Here is a 22,680-nt window from a genome sequence, read left to right as displayed (position 1 = left end):
ACTTTTTCGTTCAAAAAAATGAGTTAGAAAAAGATTGGATTCACTATTAATAACACAATTTTGGAATGAACCACCGTATACTTAACACGCTATTGCAGCAAACAAAAATAACATTGTCTTACACAATTATCCTAATTTGTTCTCGGATTATTTTTGTGTAAAATGAATGAAAAATTATAACGTCAAAAAATTATTAAAATTATTTTTGCTTACAATGCTGAACACTTTTCTCGAAATAAATCATTAATGAGAGATGTTTTCTTTTATAGCTGTACACTGTAATAGTAGTATACTTACTACTACTACTACTACTACTAATGTTCCGTGTTCATCATTATTATTGTTATTAATCAACTTAAATTGAAGTACTTATACTGCAGTTGATGTAATCGATTTTTATTTTTTTTATTTTTTTACATAAAGTTAAAAAAAAAAACGGAACAAAAAAACCTAATGAATTTTTGGCAACGAACAAATGTATCGTAAGCCATACAAATGTCCGTTTTGAATAACTACCGGACATGACATTTCAGTATAATATGATAATACGCTATAAGTATTTTAAATCATATTAGGATGCTAGGCAACGATAACGCTGTCCTTAAATAGTTCACCATCGTACCTACGTCATCCTATTCCAAATAAGTTGGTTAACAGTTTCTTAATAATTCAGACGCGCTTTACAAAATTCTAACCTAGTCATGTCTTGCGATACTATAACAACGATACTTGAACCGAGTTCGAAACAAACTAATATGGCTTTTGGCTTATAGCAACAATGCACGTACAACTAACCGTATAACGATTCGGAAAGAAAAAAAAAAAAAAGGAAAATAAAAATGTGACCGTTGCGGACATCCGAAAACCAGTTTCATATGCAAAGAACAATATAATGTTACGGCGGCTAGACTTCAATAAAACAGTCGGAGTGGTGCAGTATAGGTACCTGTTTTGTGGTATCATATTTTACGGTTTGTCTTCAACACTGGAACGCGCCAACACGGCAAATGGAAAGTTACAGGATATAATTTCCCTCTCAAAATATTTTCTGAAATTTCCAATGAACGAAATAAGACATTCGTCCTGTTTATCTATTGGTGTAACGCAATCCGCATGTTGTGTATTCAAATTCAGGTTATTGTGAACGTATACTGTTATAACGTACATAGTTAAAACACAGATGCGACGGCGTTCACGTGTAGTATATATACAACGCAATGAAGTATATAGGTAATTCGGTAAAACCAGATTTTCGTCGTAATAATGCGTTGCACTACACTTATGTTTTTCAAACAATTTTTGTCGAACAATGGTGAAACAGATGTTTTTCAAATTAAACAATAAGAAAAAAATATAATATTCGCCAATCTTTTGTTCCCAGACATTAATCGTAATATTATTTTCGCCGAAGCCTTAAAATTTACTCGTAAAACATTTACGTTGTTAGAGCGAAGATATCAGTCAATTAAAACAAATAACCAGTTCTGCACTTATTGTTTGGTCGGTGTAATTATATTAAATTTTTTCTGAAAACTAATTTTAGACAAATAACAATCGTTACCGATCAATATTTAGTATCGTGAATCATTTTAAAGTTGTCTGAGTTTTAACGCGAATGCGTTTTTACACGTAATTAGTATTGTTAAAAAAATATATATATAAAAGCTTAACCTAACATAGGTAACTCGTTTGTATAGATAATAAATTCCGTGATGTTGTCTTTGACTTCGGATCCTGTCACGTTTTATATTCAATAATAATAATAAAAAAAAATATTTTTACAGCTCAACGTATAAAATAATTATAAATCTTACCGCGGCGAATACGGTTTATTTTAAAATATCCCGTCGATGAACAATAACGTTCGTGAAAGCAGTTAGTTATTAGTCCTCCGATATTAGTCATTTAGGACTCGGTATAGCGTGTGAATGTGTTTATTAATCGTACTCGAAATTCGGTCGGACCTCGTGATTCGACCGACGATAACATTCAACAAATTTCGCGAAACACCACGTCCGAGCACTTAGTGGATATTGTATAATTGTTCTCGTGGTGAACACACTTCCATTATTCCTTATATATTAGTTGTTATTATTACCAATATGAATTATTATTATTGAATAGCTAATACAAACTGAAAATTATTTTTGAAAACTTTTTCAATCGAAACTGGTCTTTTATTAGATTTTCGATTGTCATTTACTCGTTTATCTGTAGAAAGTGAAACTTTTTCACGTCATGTTTACGTAATGTTTTGGACGAAACTAAAGTCACAAACAGGATATGGATGTTCAAAAAAAACGTAGTTGAGTGGTCGGCCGAGGAATATTCTGTGAAATGTATAAAATATTATCCCGGAACTGATAACATCCGTGCCTGATTTCTTAATTTTTTTTATTTATACTTATCCCAACTGTACATTGAGGGCCCACTGATCATACTCTTATTATATGGGGACCCATGAAGTCAACATATTTGACGTGTCTAATTTAACTAATGTTTTACCTCTAAAAACACTATATTATACGCGCCTACGTCCGGATACGATCACCACGCGTTAACTAGTTTCCTTACAAGTCCGGCCGAAGTTAACGAGTTTTCCGTTGACTTTGATGTCGTTGACGTGGAAAGTATAAATATTCGAAATATTACTCCGATTGAATCGGGATTTTGGCTCGATGAATTATGCAAATACCTACACGTGGTATGTATAATAAAAATAATAATACATTTACATCTAATACCACGCGTTGCTTAATAAAATGTATTTTTTTCATTTTTTCCCCTGTCCTCGTGGTCGCGTACGCCTCCGCTTTCCTTTATGACTCACTTCCGTTGGCGTACATACTCGTTCCATGTATTCTGGGGGCTTGGCCAATAATCCCTGGGATACGGTACACGAACACATGCCCAGCCTACAATAAGCTACAATCCTCGGCACTGAACCGAATTCCAATCCTCTATCGTTATCCCCGCACTTTTCCGCCATCGGGGAAAATGAAAAAAAAATCCACTGATATGAATTTAAACAACTGCGCAAACATCCACATCGTTTCACTTTCTCTGCTATTCGTGTATGTATGTGTGTATGTGTGTATATGTGTGTATACGGGACTTTCGTCTAACCAATTGTGGTGACCACATCCTCTCAATAATGCGTGTACACACGTGAGCATTCGAAACGACCGCGGTACAACTCATTCGAGTAGAAATAATGCCATGTCATCATGCGGTTAGGACATTGTATTGAAAATGAAAGAGAAGGATGAGTGGGAATTGTGTTTTCCACATTTTCATTGAGTATAATGTATGCGTACAATTCGGAAGTCGTATTGTTTTCCGATTTACCGACATCGTCGATACGTAAACGATATTATTATAATACGTCGCGGATATTGTTTTCCAGAGATTAATGCAAATACCGTTGCTTCGATAAATTGAATTGCTGTAATATTTTGTCACGGCTAGTATGTACGTATGCGTGTTCTTAGTATGCACATCGTAGTACTTGGCATTATTATTTTTTTTTTTTATTAAACTAAGATTCTTCTCTGGAATATTTTTAAATCTGCAGGCATTTGGTAAGATAATAATTTTAGCTTTTTTTTTTAACAAGGCGGATCGTAAAAAAACTACTACATTAACTAAAATACGTAAGAACTACATGTACTCGTACTCGTTTTGAACAAGTGCGCTACTTCATTAATATAAGTTCATCGAAGAGGAGCGCATAATTTCGTGACATCGGTCGTGACTCTTTCAGTCGTATTCAGTACATCGTCACATAACGCAGGGGTTTGTGACCTACGACCCCGGAACCCTAGCGGATATTTAGCTTGAAATCTGCGGCTCTTCGGGATAGCCTGTTCAACATAGTTTTTTTCTCTTCTGTACCGTTACAAAAATATATTTATAAAACATAAAAAATATGTATACACGATAATTCGATTCGTTATAAAATCGCTTGGTTTAATTGTACCCAACTTACTGGCCAGTGAATAGGGACTTGAAACAAATTTAATTAGGAAAGTGTCGGGGAAGTAAGTGAACGACGACTGGAATGAAAAAAAATGTTCACACCGATGTGGCACATGCAGTGGTGGATCTTACGATCGTTTAGTCAGCAAATAACGACGGGGCCTCTAGCTATATTTAAGTATATTTAAATAAAATTTTGGAATACACAAAGATTGTTTTTTTTGTTTTTATTATAAAAAAATCTAAATCAATTAGTGAGTAAGGAAAATAGTGAGTAAGGAAGCTATCCAGTGATAGGATTCTTATTAAAATACCCAATGTAAAAATAAAATGAGTTGATAATATTATTATTTCATTGTACGTAATATTATTGTTAGCTGATTGCGAATAACCCAACGGGTCTGTAATCGGTATCTACAATCTACTATCTACTATTTAAGGTCTACCTATCTTAAGCTTTAGATTAAACTGACCATTGATAATATTTTATATCTTCACAAATATATTTGAAAATGTTATCTAACAGCAAACAATAACGATTTACAATAATTTGAGTTAGGTGTTTCAACCATTGGTGATGTGACTACGTGAGTACTGCGTTATGAGTTATCTTATATATTTTACTCTACACAGGTACCATTGATTAAATATATTTAACAGTATATTATACTATATAGTTTAAAATTATATTTAATCAATCCTATTTCTATAATTTTATAATACACAATATATAAATCGTATGTATAAAGTTTTAAACATTTTAAAACTATTTTTGACATTACCAATCGGAAGTGCTGGTTCTGAACGTATAATGAGTGTGCTACGAAGACTAAAAAACTATTAACGGTCAACCATGGTACAAAACCGTACGTAGCTTTACTCTGCATAGAGTATTACGAAGCACTTAATCTTAATACAGATGAAATTATCGATACTTTTGCCAAAGCAAAAGTGTGAAGAGGATCGCCATTATCATAAAAATCAAAAAATAAAATACAGATTTTTTTTAGTGTTGTTAACTCATTATTATACAAGGAAAAACTTTTATTACATAAATATAAAAATACTAAAATATTGTATTAAACATGTATATAAACTTATTTTGTATGTATTATATTTATGACCAATTAGATGAAAAAAATAATTTATGAATTTATGTTTTTTCGCTTCTTGTGCATATCAAAAATGTAGTACTTACATAAAGATATTAGCGTCTTGGCATTTAATAAAAAAATTGGGAGCTAAAAAATATTTTATTATGAGAGTCTATTTTTATCAGACACATGAAGATTTTACACATATTCGGAGGAGCTTATTATGGTTTTAAGCTCCCTGCCCCTAGTCCTCCTAGTGTGTCAATGAATAAAGGTTAAAATGTAGCAGTTATAGCCCCCTAGATCGGGGCCTTCGTATCAGTATGCCGACCAATATTTTACTCTTAAATCCGCCACTGGGCATATGGTGGATATCATGTGGTATTGTAACTTTTTACAAACACGACTCATTGCTGCGGAAAGATTGCCGACCCCTGGTACAGCGTAACGTTTGCCGAGCATTTTAACCGCACCATGTATTATTATTATGGATTTTCCTGAGCTAATTACGATGGCGCACGATGCGATGCGAGTTCGTTTTTGTAACAATTCTCGGGGCCGCGCATGCACCGATTTATATACACTGTAATAAATGTACGTTATGATACGCACGATGTACATAAATTATCAATATGGCTTCGTCATTGATTCAATCGCGTGCGGTTCATTGCCGAAACGTCGTCTACTTGTCTCTTGCTCACGGGAGATGGGAAGAAACGCGCACCAATCGTTCGGTGAGGGAAGTCAATATCGACCAAAAATGCGATATTTAATACATCGATACAAGCAATCACTATCGTCGATCACGATAGTTATCACGATAGTATAGATAAAAATCGATATTAGTACATATATTGATGGAAAAAGTTCTAAAATAGCCGAAAACCTCGTGGCTGTATATAGCAGCCATACAGGAGTAGAACGGAAAAAACCCACGCAATACACAAAGGTCTGGAGTCAAGAACTAAGCAAACGCGGCCCTCGGCCGGAGTCTTCGCCTGCAATGACAGCTTGTCACGAGCCAGATGGGGAATCAACGTTTTCCTTCACTTTGGGTTGCTTGATCAATATATTTAATTTAGTTTTAACTTTTTATAATTATTCGTACAAATGAAAAAAATTATCGATATATCGTTGAAATCCCTACGTTCGGTATCGTTTCGAACGCTAGTGCGTGCCCGTGCACGTCATGAAGTCTCGATCGTTTAATATGTGATGTAAATACTGAACAATCTTAAAAACAATCCAAAACCCGAATATCGGTGTAGCGAACAAACGATGACAATGCGCACCAGTCGATTTCACGACCGCTGAATGTATTTCTAGGGATTTTAATGCATTCGTATACACGTACAGCGCCGCTATTAGATCGTATGATTTTACTATTAAAATAACTGATTCTCACCTCCCGTCACGAGCGTTTCGTCGCGCGACCGTTGTACCTGCTCCTACCGTCAGGTATCGGTTCGGCACGGTGATTACTGTTTCGATTAGCGCTTGTGCACTAAGAGAGGCGTATTTAATTTCATATTTCGCGTCGTTTGTAGTAACGCAAATGCGCGTTTTGTGATATCGAACCTCGGTACATGGTTTAATTTTAAAGAAATTTAACTGCCTCTTCGTTGGCTTGACGACGGAATGATATAACTTTTTATACTTTCTAACTAATAAACCCACATTGTGTTTAATAGTGCTAATTTTTTCTAACAGTCACTCTTATATTAATGATAATAATAATAAAAAAAAATGCATTAATAAAACTACCTAGGTACTTGCATGTCCAATTTTGTTTTTATTCCAGTGAAACTAACTAATGATTTTATATACGCTTTATTCATTTTGCTAAAACGCACACTTCGACGAAAGTAGCTGGATGCTTTTATGGTGAAAAATATTTTATGAATAATTCAGTACGCTAAAAATGACGAATACGTCCGTCGTAAATATTCAACGCATTCGACACGATATTTTGTGGAAATATAATTTCTAAATACTGCCGCTGTAGTCGCTGTACGGATAAGCCCGTGCATTGATCGTGTGAACAGCGTGTGGTGCAACACAGTAATAATAATAATAATATTAATAATAGTAATATAAAACTATGTGCGTTTGAACTAAATATGATTTCGACTGGTTTGCATACTTCAAGTCGTGTTACCGATTAACTTGTAACGTTATTACGGTATTCGTTACGGCGAGTAGATTTGCCGAATAATTTTTTTTTATAAATTCTTGATTATGATCTCCATCATGTTTTCTGTAGCAATGGTTCCGATACTTGTTCGACTACAAAGTCATGTCGTAAATGTTACAAACAGTTAATCCGACTAGAATGACAAGAAACGAAAAAATAAAAATGCACGTACGCTCTTTTAATGCCCGAAATGTTCTCCCGGACTGAAATTAGAGAACCTGTTCACTGCAGTTGTTCAACGATCGAGGTTGACCGTATGGCGCAAGTACGTGACATTTCAGACGATGGATCAGAAACGATTCGGATAAAAGTATACGGTATGACCGAGGAGGCAGACGATGTGCTCCCTACATCGCCGTCATAGACAGTCATTCCAGGGGCTTCAGGAGGTCACCTGATCCATTGTTAATATTTTTTAACAAAATTGGCCCTCGAAGTAAAACATCTCTATGCCGAATCTCGTGTAAAACGAAATCCTCCATAAATAAAATAAACATAATGGTTATCAATTACGAATAAACTTAAAAACACATACTAAACGATCATTATGTGGTTTTTTTTTTTTTTTGTTACAAGGTATACGAGTACATTCATAATTCAGTTTCGTCCCTGGCCTAAGTGGCCTCTAGAAATAGCCCAATCCACAGTTTGTCCCTGAGACATTCGAAAACGACCGTCGTGCACGGTTAGGGTCGGGCTACGCGCGTATACGTATGCATTTTATCCGGGCATGTGTCGTATCGAGTCGGAGCGTATTAAGTAAGAGATTAATCTCCGGCTCTCGCACGTCGCGTTTTACACCGCGTTCGGGATATAAACAATATTGAAACGTGTCGGGTCATAACGCGTTAAGTGATTTATTTTCAACGGCCAAATGAACCGAAATCGATAACCGTGACGTAAATTCTAAGGTTCAAGTATACGATCACGTCGTACAACGTGAAACGGCGGATACAGCTTCGATCATAATATTATTTAATATGTTCTTATCCCGTCAAACCATCAGCCGTAATTGAACTACACATCACTGCGTATATCTTAAACTTGTTTATAAATATCACCAATATCCGAACTGTTTCAGGTGAACAACTATAATAACGTTACGAATTTCGTTTATGGATTTTTAAAATCAAGATTAATAAAAATTAAGAAAATTATATAATTAAGTATATTTTTTTTTACTATTCATAGGTGCGCCGAATCGTTTAAAATCATCTCTTAACAATCATATCAGGTTGTGTCCGGCGATTTAAAACTAATCAAATAATTGCAAATTAGTTTAGAAAAATATTTGGTATCAATTCGTGGTCGGGTATAACATTAAAGTTTAGCGTGCGTGATGTTATGATAATGTTTCTTGTACATTTTACAAAAAAAAAAAAAAAAAAAAATTGGGCTTTCCGTTCCTTAATAAATAATAATGGACAAATATTATTTCCGATTCTAAATCATCCAACCCAGATCGCCTAGTACCTAAGAATATCTACACGAATGGCGTATAGCAAAGATGTGCAGCTTTAAGTTACCGGATGGTAAAAAATAAGAATCAACTATGGACATGTTATGTTTAAGACGTTTAGCGATCAAAACTTAAATGAATTTGATAGAAAATGAAGATAATTTTCATCAAGATTTCACTAAAACTATAGTAAAATATTATGCTTTATATAAATTTATAACGTAGATTATTGTTTTCTCAAAATTTTATCAATTAGTTTTTATATTTAAAAGTGTTTTGATTTTAAATGGTAACACAGACTAGATCTAAATGGTATGCATACTGCTAATTGCCTGTTCCGGCCGTATAACCCGCATTGCGTACCATTATATCTTCATAGATGTTATAACCCAACAGTGGCGTAATTTCAGGTTTTTTCTAGAGTAATAAAATCAAAATGCTCTTACTTGACGGCTCGTTTTGCCATTATTCCGATATTTCGATAAACAAGGTGGAAAGAGGACGTCAAATCAATTCAAAATATTATGATTTGTACTTGGTACATATGTACGAGTACAGTACACGTCTCATTTTTCGATTTGCAACACATCAATGGCTTTATAAAAAATCTATTTATATTTTGATGTTGTGCTGACTTTGGAAGATTTAAACTCTGGACTGTGGAAAATGTTTAAGTAAATTTGAATGTCTCCTCCTCTCAGAAAAAAAAAATATGCCACTGAGACCTAGAACAACATTTACACACTTGGTGCGAAACCGTATAGCGTTTTCAGCGTCCAACCATTTCGGCACTTATTTGTTCACTGTGAACGATCGTGTGCAATCCTTCACGTGGTTAATTATTGTTATTGCTCAACGTATAAATCCGTGTACGATATGTACAATACATATTATCATCGGCGCGTCGTATTGTCAGGCTCGGTGACAAGGATAATAATACTCGAGTACGTCTTATCATCTAGTGGTGCAAACATTAAACACGTATTGTTGTTGGCGTCGCAGCGTACTTGATATTGTGCACCTAACGATCGTCAATTATAAATACGACTTACAAGTGTATTGTTGCATGTGTGTGTGTATTCAATTGAAAATACTTCTAATAGTCCAATAGGAAATTATATCAGACTTGAAAACGGTACAACGCTCGATCATTTGTTATCGTCTGACCTTTTGTACGGTTGTAAAGGGTTGTTCTAATCATTATAGAAGTTTGATTATAACACATTGTCACTAAACGAGATATAACAATATATTATTATTGTCATTCAAACGTTTCTTTTATACGAGAAGGATTTTGCTCTTTAACAGAGTTGACAACTGGATCCGGTAACATTGCGGGACAAACAATTTTAGCCATTTTCTTGATGCGCCGTTTTTGTAATCTACGTCACTTAGACGAAATAGCGTGTACTGGGTACATAATTTTTCCACTACACTAACCACATTTGATTAACTTACTCGCAACATTCATCTAGTAAATCGTGTTACATTATCATGTATGAGAAGTGATATGTGGTTGGTAAACTCTAGCATCGTTTGATTTATTTCTAACATCATCACCAGACCAAATGATAATTAATAACTTCTATGGTTACTGAAGCCCCCTTTCCTGAAGAGGATTAGAATACAAACCAACCAACGATTTTTCATTCTTCAATCACGACTTTAATATTTCACTAATCGTTGTGATTTTAATCACCTTGAACACAATTACAAATATTAACGATGAACAATTTGATTTGCGTTCCCACGGTATGGCGTACATCAAACACGTGTATAATTATAACTACGTCCTTCTTTGATTCATGGGAATGTTGAAACAACCGAAACTATATTTACCTAAACTTAATTTAAAACATAGATAGTATGATCAAACCAATTTGTAAGATCCATAGTTACAAATTTTATGGCTCATCTTGATCAATTGATCATAGGTCAATCAATGAACGATGTAATGTGTGTATTGCAATAAGTCTAGGCTATGTACGAAGGTAAATTAAATTTTATAGTTATATTAAAATATCTCCATAATTTTATCAAAACATTTTGAAAATATTGCGTTCGATCAAACAAAAATCAATAAGAAAGAAAAATAAAAAAAAAAAACAAATCAAAATCACATATCATTAAATAATATTTTAACATTTAACAATATCCAAAATATCGTGTTATAACCGGTAAAAGTACTACAAAGACGCATTGGCCATGTATAAAGTTTTCAACAAGAAGTTAAATTTTGTTTTTGCCCTTCTGTAGAATAATGAAAATGTCATTACACAAACGCCTTGAATATATTATATCATGGCGAAACGGCCACGTAATTATATAATTTCATGTTGTTACAGTATATAATTTTATTTTGTTCTCGTATGAAGACTATCGAACAGTTTCTAATTATGGTAATATGTAAAGCCACCTAGTGCACTGCTGTAATTTTTAATGAAAAGTTGTCATCGTTTAATTATCAGTCAGGATGGAAAGTCGTCGGCAAACGAGCGTATGAGAATTCCGAACATATCATAAATATAACAATAATCGTGTAGGTACCGATTGTACGCGGGACACCCTATGTTATGACACTATATATGAAAACATATTAATTACAGTTACACGGAACCGTGTAAGAAGCATAATATTATGCACAAATTAAACGCAGTGTGAATATACTATAATAGTATAATTGTCAATTCATTCATTGGTCATGGTTTTACGTAGCAGCTTTCACTCGCTCCAAACGTATTCACTATATTCATATTTTGTATCCGTTTATTTTGATATTACTGTCGCCGTGTAGTGATATTTGAAATTAATTAGATACGTCGAAATGCCAATACGCTTGGAAAAAACATTAATTTAAATAATGACATTCGAAACAACGATATAATGCTAATATTTATGATTTCGATATTATTGTAATGTTGTAGTACGTAGATTTTTTGCTGAATCTTAAAACTACATACATATAAACATCACATTACACGTTTATATTTATATGGTAAAATATTTGGTTACAGGAATGACGTGGAGATGCGTGCAATCCACATGCGTTTTAGAAACGGATTTTGGACTTTCGATCAACTGTGGATTAAAAAAAACTGGAATGTTCCGCGTAAGAAACCTTGGTGGCTTTAAAGGATACGTCGGACTAGGTATGTGTTTATTCTTGAAACAATTTTTATTAGGTGTTCAATTTATTAATACTGATTTCTTTATTTTAGAAAGTATACTATGGAATTACTATTAAAATTGTACTTAATTTATTTAAATTATATACTTTTAAAGCTAGAAATTGATTTCGCTACATTAACGAGTAATATATACAGAGAGCTTTGGAGTTTTCCAAAATATAATTCACATAAGATTATGACAAACAGTCATATTAATATTTTCATATAGATTTTTAATTTTAAATTTAATTAAACCACGATCGCAAATTATAATTTATTTACTGTTTAGTCATACTAACTGCAAGGAATTATTATTTTCATATCATCTTTATGTTTATGTAAAAAGTTGTAAAAATTAGTATTTATCGTGATGTTAAAAATCAAAATTGAATTTCCATTTTTTAAATAAAAAAAAAATCCGTAAATGTTAATCTCGTTTAACCATAAATAGTTACCGCAAAATCCTTGAAAATATTTATAAAATCTCTGGAAGAATTGTATCATTTGGGAATAGTAAAATATTGAAACTCTGAATAATAAAAGCGACATTTTTGAGTAGCATAAATAATAAAGTAACAGATGCGAATGGATGAAAAATTAAAAAAAAAATAAACTGAAAAAATTGATTCTATAAAATGCAATAAATCTAATTCTTTATTCAGTTCAAAAATTATATTAAAAAAAAAAAAATAATAATTAGAGAAAAATATATATTCGTGAAAAAAATAATTTAAACTTCAGTTTTTGAATATGTTAAAATACAAAAACCTATTAAATTGTTGAATTTCGAATAAACAAATTAAAATAACTACGATTTATGAAGAAATACAACTGAGTCAAAAATTTAATGAAGTATAAAATATTATAATTTTATAATATTTTACATTTTCAGTTTTAGTTTAAAATTAGGTTGTTTGCTATCTGAAATTCATAAATTAAAATAATAATTGAATAATCTCTTGTAATTCAATATAGTTTATTCTCAGATGCTCAAGAATAGTGAAAATGCCTATTGCGTTTTTAAAACGCGAAATAATGCGTAATTTTTTATTTTAATGGTAGAAATTTATTCTTTTAAATTATTTACGCTTTGGTAAAATATTCATTCGTATTTAAAAATGCAATAACCGTACCTAAAATGAGTATTTTAAAATTTTGGATTTTCGAAAACCTATATAGAAGTATGAATGTACCTACCCTTTACAGGTATCGTCAGATTAATGAGGGAAAATCGATGAACAGTTTCATGGGACACTTTCATATACTCGTATATTTCCTAAGATCTCTCACGATCCTGATGGAACCCATTCCCCCATTTATCTTAAACATCGATTAGTCTAACGCTGCCCTTTGGTATACGGTATGATAATTAATTTTTTAATCTTTTAAATTTAAGTGTTTAAATAATCACTGATAAATTTACAATGTTTCGTCGAGTAGTTTAATATGTTTTTAATACCTTCAAGCAGAAAAAATGTAAGTTATTTGAATCCGAGTCCCCTTATTTAAAACGTCTTTTTTTTTCCAATGTTACCTAGGTATTAATTATAAGTTATTAGTCTCCTTCGCAGTGCCTCCTGATATTTTAATTATCCAAAATACAATGGGATATTTTTAATATTCAGTTCAAATCAAACCGTAGTAGCTCGTAGTATTCGTACAACTAATGACTAACCAAATAAAAAGTAATTCAATAGGAATTTTTAATATGTTCGATAAATGTTAATGAATATTCCATTCATCAGTACCTTCGGTGCATATAATTGATTTAAATATTTAACGCGTAGGCAATAGAACGATGGTTGTTCGTTCATTTCACAATTCAATTAATTGATATTATATCGCGTAAAAAGTGTAAAAAAAAAAAAAAAAAAAATTATATTTTTTCTTCCGAATACGTCTCTATACTAATTGTACATCAGTATATGAACAAAAAAAAAAAACAAATTAGTTAAGTTTTAATTGTTTCAACCAAACGTTCCCCGCCGATCGCCCGTAAAGGACCGCTCGATGTTTAAGTGCCTATCAGCTCATGCGGTAAGCTGTCGAAAACATCGTCCGCATCTCACGTATTGATCATTCGCGTAGACACATAATCGATTAACATTTTCTGTCGTCGTTAATTGCATTGTGTTACGTTCGCAGGTATTCAACTGGCCGACGAACTGGGTTTCAAGGAGTCACTCTCATCCCTAGAACAGAGCAACAAACGCCGTTCCGTCAACGGGTTCCTCGCACCAGGATCGTTCGAGCCTCTGGCCGTGCCGCATAACAACGACAATCAAGCCGTGAGTGTAATTATTTGTAGTTGTATATATATGTGTAATGGCCTTACCATTGTTGATGTCGTTCGAACGGTGGCTACTGCTAATTTATCCTTTGCATTTCCTCCTGAACCCAGATTGGATTTTTTTATCTTTTTATCGTTCGCAAAAATGGATAGCGTAGGGTTACCATTTATCCCGATTTCGTCGGGACACTACTGGTTTTCATTACACAGTCCTGATATTTTTCAACTCCCGGACGGAACATGAATATGTACCGGTTCCTTAAAGTTAGTGTCGAATTACTGTCACACGTGAATAACTATAAATAAACAAATGTCGGAAATTTCGGAGTTAACCGAGGACCGATAATTTAGTGTTTCGTAGCAACATAGCGTATACAATTTATAGAATTGACGACTATCAGCCTTCAGCCTTACGTCAAACGTTCTATATATTGTGAACTTGTACTGTTCTTGCATTTAAATTTAATAACTTACTGTGAATCTGTTGTTTACAGTTACGAATTTTTATTTTCATGCTATTATATCTAATTTACATTATATGCATACATTATGACTCCAAAACGATTATGCAGCTTCAATGACAAACTCCAAAATAAATTTCCATTCATTAAAAAGGTAAAAATCAACACTAATTTTGATGTGCAATAAATTGTAATAACATATTTTACATATTGTATAACTTATCATATGAAATCTAATAAACATAAAATAGCACAAAAAAATGCATCGACATCAAACAAAGTAAATATTTATTTTTTTAAACCATTAAGAGTTAACGAAGAATCATTGAAATTAGCGGCCAAAGAAGTAATCTTAGTTTTTCATACTGTTATACATAATCATAGCTTTAACTCTATGACTTATATAGCAAGTATTATTCGTCAATTATTTAATGAAAAAAAGTTTATTTGTGCTAAAACAAAAACCCGTGATTTTTTTAATTTATTTTTTTTTATTAACATCTAGTGTACAACTATGATAGCTCAACAATTAATTATTATACAATAAATAAAATACATAATAAATTATAATATACAATTATATAATTAAGCTATTCAATATAAATGAAATTACAATTTTAATGACAGTTGAGAATTTTTTATTAAAAATTGAGTATTAAAGTACTAAGTACTAAGTATTAAATACTAAGGGATTTTAGTGCATTAAAAACCCGTAATCTAATAGTAAATATTTTAGCCTCCATCGTTATGGAGGTATAAATACTATTGAAGTTTTGAAAAAAAGTTAATTATATAATTCTGTGCTGGTTGATGCCTCAAATCACTAAATAAAGTCCTATTTAGTACTACCTGTAAGATACTTTAATCCAGAAAATGGAGATAAATATGATATTTTGAACTATTCAAACCTACCCGGAGAAACGGTAGAATCAATTCACAATAAAATTGTAAAAATATTTAATTCAAAGAAAAATAATAAGTTTCTCAGGACATAATACAAACACAAATGTTGGTGGTATTGCAAGAAAAAGGAAAATAATGTATTTTTAAAATTAAAAAATACAGTCAAGTCGCGATAATTCGAACCTCGGTAACTCGAAAAACTTGACAACTCAAATTGTGTTTTATTCCCCTAGAAAATTCTTCCCCTATAAATTAGTTAGATATCTCGAATAATACATATCTCGAAGTGAATTTTTATCCTCCTTCAACTTCGAGTTATCGCGACTCGACTGTAAATTAAAGCGTAATATTTTGGAACTAGTTTGCTGTGCACAGGTAATACATTACAGTATTCAGTGTTGAAACCAGTGTTGGGAATAGATAATGCAAAATTTATCTATATAAAGATAATAGATAAAAAAAAATTAAAATATCTAGATAAAAAAAAAGATATTTTCAAAAAATTTTATTTGATGGTCAATATTTCATATTATTTGTAATAATATCTATGAAGACACAATTATAATCATTATTATCAATAGGTACCTAAGTGTTTAATGTTTATTGTAGTAATGAAATGTAACATTAAGCAGTATTTATATATAAAGTAGAGTATTTAATGATAATTAATCACTAAAATGTGACACAAAAAAAAAAAAAAACAAAAAATAGCTTAGTATCAGGATGAATACAGAATACATAAAAGATTATTTTAAGTTAACAATATTTTTTTCCATATAATCTCAATTTGATGATTTTCATTATTTTAAAAGTAGTTACGATTTTACGGATTCCAAGAGTGAAGTATTGACTATTCAGTGTATGAGTTACGTGTGTATACTAAAATAAAATATATATAATAATAATAACTATATTTTTAACTTCCATGGAAAAATAAAAATTAAGTTTAAAAATACCAAAGATATTTTTCCGACATGAAAATACAAACAAAATGTCATACCAAGGAATAATAATTACTTATTAATAATACACGAATTATAATTATGAATACAAAATCTATATGTATATAAAAGTCGGGTTGGTTACAAAATTTATAATTCAAGAACGGTTGGACCGGTTTTGATGATCTCTGATTTATTGGATTCGTCTCCACACAAGAATAAAATAACTCTAATCTTGGCAAGAATTCAGACAATTATCTAGATAAGTAAACATTTTATCTTAGATAAGTAATTAGATAACTTAGCGTTATTTATCTAGATAAGATAAAAGATGACAAAAAATCTATCTAGATAAGTTCCAACACTGGTTGAAACATTAAAATAATTTTGTTCGTTTGTTGATATTCAGTATAAATAAATATTATAACAATCCAAAACAAGATGGTTATCGTTATATCCGGCAATTGAAAGAATAATATTAATGTTTAGTGCACTCAAATCGTATTTTTTATTTCAAAATAACTGTTAAAACGTTTTAAAAACCTTTCTTTAAGATGAAACTTCTATTTTATGGCTTAACTTCTTACAAAATTAATTGGAAACTATTAATATTTACATTAAAATAATTGAAACCAAAAACTTTGTGTGGTGGAAATTATACTAATCATGGAAAAATTAACTGAAAAATTAAAAAACAAAACAGATGATTAATTTTTACCAAGTGATATTGGGACATAACTTGTTCATGTAAAAGAAAGTGATGAAATAATTAAATCAGAGTTTAAAAAAACATGTACTAAGTTTTATAACTTATGTATAAATTATATAAAAGATTGGTCTGCTTCAAACCAATACATACATAAATTAAATTCATAAACATGAGTGTGTTTGTCAAAGATAAAATAAATTGGTCAAATATAAGTCCGTCGATTTCTTTTCTAAAATTAAATTTTAAAATTAATTTAAACAAAGAAGAACTGTACGAACAATTTAAAATGATTGAACAACTCTAAAGAAAAAAAACCAATGAATGACAGACAATGCAAAAAATCTGAAGAAAAATGTTTGTCAATTTTTAAATTATTTACAGCAGTAACCGAAAAGAACCGATACTGGAACCGGTTAACCTTTAAAATTTAGGAACCGTAACTGAAACCGGAACCTATATTTCGAAAAATTAAAAACAGTAACCTTAATTATAAAAGGGTTAATTTAGGTCAGTTATTTAGACTTGTAAAAATATGCTAATGAGTATTTTGTTTGTCCATTTGTCGGTTCAGAAAAATAAAAGTTAAATCTTTTTATGTTTTTATTATTTTGTGTTGTAAACTGTAATAGTGTAATTTATATAATAAATAAATGTATAATATTATTATTATTATTATTTTTATATGTTTATTAATATATTACAATTTACAATGAATATATCATCTATCTTGTCTATTAAGTATTAAATATAATTCATGTTTTATAAAAAAATTGTAGCTACAACAGTAGCCAGTATTAACTTTAATTTCTAAATAAAATAAAATTTTAAATTAAAGATACTTATTTCATCAAATCATAATATTTCACAATATTACAAAATATTTTACAAATTCTTACTATGAGTTGGAATAAAATAACTTAACCTAACTCAAAGAAATATAATAGGCTTATATAATATATGTATTTAATATATTTATAATTATGTTTTTTAACTCTTCATAATACCTTCTATTTTCATAAAATGAAACAATTTAAACAAGAATAAATAAATAATTTCATATTATTTTTTAATAAATTCTTAATAATCAGAATTAACCAAAATTAACCGGTTTTAGAACACTTACTCTTTTTAAAAACCGAAATTTTAACTGGAACCCTTAAAAAATTAATTGAACAACCGGAGCCGAAAAAACCTATAAGTTCCAGTTCCTGATTTACAGAGAATAATGTTGATTAACCTATGTTATTAAAAACTGTAGAATTTACTCTAGCATTGCCTGGTTCTAACGCCGCAGGGAAGAAAATAATTTCATTGATGAATAGTTATTGGACAAAGTCTCGAGATAATTTATGTATTAAAAACGAATTTGAAAAATAAAGCCTGTCAAAAATTCTATGAAGAATTTTCAAAAAATAAAGATCAAGTTTATAAAACTATAAAATATTCATCCACAAATCAAAAATCAGAAATAGTAGCTTCTGGATATAAAATATCAAAAGATTCGGAAAATGAAGAGTATGATTAAATTGATAACTGATGATGAATACATTAAGAAAAAACATATTGATAAATAAGCCTTCATCTTCAATTCTTGATATGAGTTATATTCTTGATCTTCCATTATCTGACTTATGTATTGCAATTATGGTCTTCCTCTATGGTTTTTTTCGTCGATTATACCTTCTAAGATTAATAATAGTAGCCCATTGTATCTTAAAATATGACCTATGAATTCATTTCGCCTTTTTTGTATACTCATTGATTTTCTCTCCGATACCCTTTCTAAAACTTCTTCATTAGTGATTCTATCAGTCCAACTTATCTTTTGCATCCTTCTATAGCACCACATTTCGAATGCCTTTATAGTTCTAATTTTTTCTCTTGCAATAGTCCATGTTTCACACCCATATAACATAATGCTCCAGATGTACGTTTTTCGTAGATTCTTCCTGATATTAAGGTCAATGCTTTTTGAAATAAAAATATTTTTTTTCTTATTAAATACCACTTTAGCTATGCATATTATTTTTATAATTTTTTTTTTGCATCTCCCATCTGAGCTTATAGTACTACCTAAATATATAAAGTCTTCTACTTGTTCTATAGTTTCACCATCCTTTAATTTTATTCTTGTTCTTATGTTGTTGTATCTACTACATACAAGTATTTTCGTTTTCTTTATGTTAATTCTCATATGTAAATCTTTTTCCATCACCTGTTCCAATGTTTCTAAAATATTTTTTAGTTCTTTTTCGTTCTCCACTATTAATGCAATATCATCTGCGAATCTCAACATGTCTATTCTGTAACCGTTTACTTTTATTCCTAGCTCTATTCTCTCTCTTATAGTACCTATGGCCTCTTGAATATAAGCATATATATATTTACATAATAAAATAATAATTATAATATTACATTTTGTTGTATTTCTGATTTTTGACCTTTTTAATTAATTGGTAATTTTAAAATATTACATAACGTTGGACTGAAAATTCCGACGAATGTGTTGGGTAGGGGGCTATTATAGCGTCCCGGCTTGTAACTGTTTTATCAATGGCAACCCCAAGATGGTGTTGTGACAGCTGTGAACGCGAAGGATTATTTTACCTACATTGATCGCGTCGTGATCGGTTGCAGAACGTGCAATAAACCATGATTATGTCGTTTTGCGTCTTGATTTCTGGAAAATCTTCCGTCGCCATTATCGCACCACTCGCAATTGTTCTCCAACAATTCGCATTCATTCCCGTTCGGTATTTCAGTCACGGCAGCGCACGGTGCTGTCCGGGACGTCTTAAATTATTCAGTAGGCTTTGAAAAGTATGACGTGCGTATGCAATATACGCGATGCGCTCACGGTCCAGGTGGAACACTGTACAGCATCTGAACGGTGTTTGTAATATAAATTATTCGACGACACACTTTGCAATACGTTCGTCGTGATCCGATCGTGTATTGTGAGTTGTGACGTTGCATTTATTTTTATTTTTTTTGAAGTCATTTTTATTTATATTATTTTTATTATTATTATCATTATTATTACTACTATTGCTGCTAGAGGTGTAAACGAATTAACTTTCTTAAAAATCGCAAAACGTGATTCACAGTTATTATTTTTATATACTATCTAGGTAATCGAAAACATACGCACACGGGTACACTGAAGACGTTTTAATCTCGAACGAATGATAAACAACAAAATGTTATCTCGTCCGCCTACTGGATCATGTAATTGTTTAAATAACAAACTTATTTCACTGCAGTATTCTGTTTCATCCGAATGTTATTTTATTTTAGTGTTGCGAGCAGACAGATTAAAATTAAATTATAGTTCGTATGGTTTGGGTATTAAATATTTGTCAAGCAATAAATGAGAGAAAGGTGATTATATTTTCATTTTGTATAATCACAATTTATAATTAAGCTGCGTTTTAACATTTTTTTGGTAATAATTCGTTGTGTAATATAACTGCTGGTATTAAATATTATTTATTCTATATTAATTTCCCGTGTGTTTCAATGAAATTGTATTCTCATTTTGTTTACAACAAAAAATAAAACGCATAAATAACATATAGTCAAAATTTCTTTTTTTTTCTTAATGTTATTTTTTTATTTTTTTTTTTTTTAATCAAATTGATATAAAATAAAGTCGTCTAATTTACAAATATACGATTTAATTATAGAGCATTTAACGGTTGGTGTACAATCGATACAGTTTTTTCGTTTTATCATTAATTTACAATAGAAATATATTACTAATCAACCAAATTTTAATTCGAAAACCTTTATAAAATCCACAAAGTACTAATAGATTACACTGAACGTATTCGTTAATACGTTACTATTTACTATTTTCCAAAGAACCTCTGACTACAAAATGTTTTTAATTAATCACTGACAGTTTTAAAATAATTGGCATAAACATCTTATTTAATGTAAATATGCTACATTAAATAGGTTTTATAAATATTTGTATTCTGTATTTGTATATTGGAATTCTAATAAAAATTTTGAATTGCATAAAGTTGTAAGTGGAATTTAATATCGTTTCCCTGATAGTGAAAGTAAATTACAACCATAGTGGTCAAAAAAGTGACAAAAACTGTATCTGTTGTTTCTAATTCCAAATTTAAGTGATCAAAAGTTTTGTAATTTTCACCCATTTCCAGTCATAATGTTTGTACAACCCGGAAATTAAATTACTTAATGTAAAGTATATATACATTCAATACAACCAAATATGCAAATTTCTATTTGAATTTTTTTTTATACGTGTACATATCAATCACATGAATGACAATATTTTATTAAAAATATAATACAATATTAAATTAAACATTTTTAATAATAATATCCATTAAAAAGGTATGCATTTCATTTCTATCTAATGGTCTAGTTTAAAACAAACAATTCAAAAAATAATGAACACAACTAACGTAAAATGTATAATAATTTTAATTGAATCCATTTATTTTACAGTGATATTGATTTACTTTGTAGTGTTTGCAATTACAGTAATTTTAACAAAAGGAGTATATTACTTATTTTACAGTTCTATTTATCTGATATTTGATTGGAAATTTGATGCCACGATATTATTTAACAAATATCTCCAAATTTAGAATTGTCTCCTCTTTCCCGTGAAACATCTTGCAGTCAGGTTAAAGGTAGACAAATGATTTATATTTTTATAAAAATATTTCCTATCTCCCGATAATAATACAACCCGAGTACATCGTTGCCTGGGCGTAAACAGCTACGGATGCCAACCACACGCACATAACAACATTATAATTGGTGCGCCAAACGGAAAATTCAATTTTCAAAAAAAATCATCAAAACGTGCCAAATTTTAGTATTTGGCCATTGGCACCGTCACAATATTTCGAAAATCAAAAATATTCCTCTACACCATGTAGTTTTTAAATAAAGTGATGTAGAAGAGACTTACAAAATATGTGTATACGATGTAGAATACACTTATTTATTTTATATGTGTATGCAATGCATACATAACGATATTTTCAAGTCCAAAGAAAAAAAAATATTATGTCCATAATTACACGTATGACAGAATTTGATTCTCTAAAACATCAACCCATATTTTACAGAACATATAACTTCTAATATTTTAAAACATTAAAAAATATTAAATATAAAAATAAAACGGTTTTCGCAAAAACTTTGTTATTGGCGTATTTCTTGTCAGAACTCAAAATCCGAACAATATCTCATAAACATTATGCAACATAGTGAAACGAGTTCCTTTCTGGACAGTTTTCGAAAACCATGATTTATCATTCCGTTTCAAAACAAAATATGAAACAGTAATTAAAGCTGGCTTTCTGAACCTAGTAAAACGATCCCCGGACGTTTTACAGCCTGTGCAACGTACCCAACTTATATTTTGTATTCAAATACGTGCACTAAAATGTAGCTAGTTAATTAGGACACATTTGTCATTCTGATAGGAATATCCGT

At 30.6% G+C, this 22,680-nt stretch overlaps 1 protein-coding gene across 1 annotated transcript in view; it reads left to right on the top strand.

Annotated features, from left to right (window-relative positions):
- The window catches only part of LOC112679324, a 79,755-nt gene that overhangs the window by 23,213 nt on the left and 33,862 nt on the right, over positions 1-22,680 (top strand). The window contains exons 2-3 of the mRNA XM_025549084.1: positions 11,740-11,874; positions 14,038-14,180. Of these exons, the coding sequence (XP_025404869.1) occupies positions 11,740-11,874; positions 14,038-14,180 (278 nt within the window). The remainder of the gene's footprint in view (positions 1-11,739; positions 11,875-14,037; positions 14,181-22,680) is intronic.

This window comes from Sipha flava, unplaced genomic scaffold (assembly GCF_003268045.1).
Source record: "Sipha flava isolate LNK unplaced genomic scaffold, YSA_version1 134_pilon_pilon, whole genome shotgun sequence".
In the NCBI taxonomy this organism is placed as follows: Eukaryota; Metazoa; Arthropoda; class Insecta; order Hemiptera; family Aphididae; genus Sipha; species Sipha flava.
The sequence above is the reverse complement of the archived record's forward strand: the minus strand, read 5'-3'. Positions and strand labels throughout refer to the sequence as shown.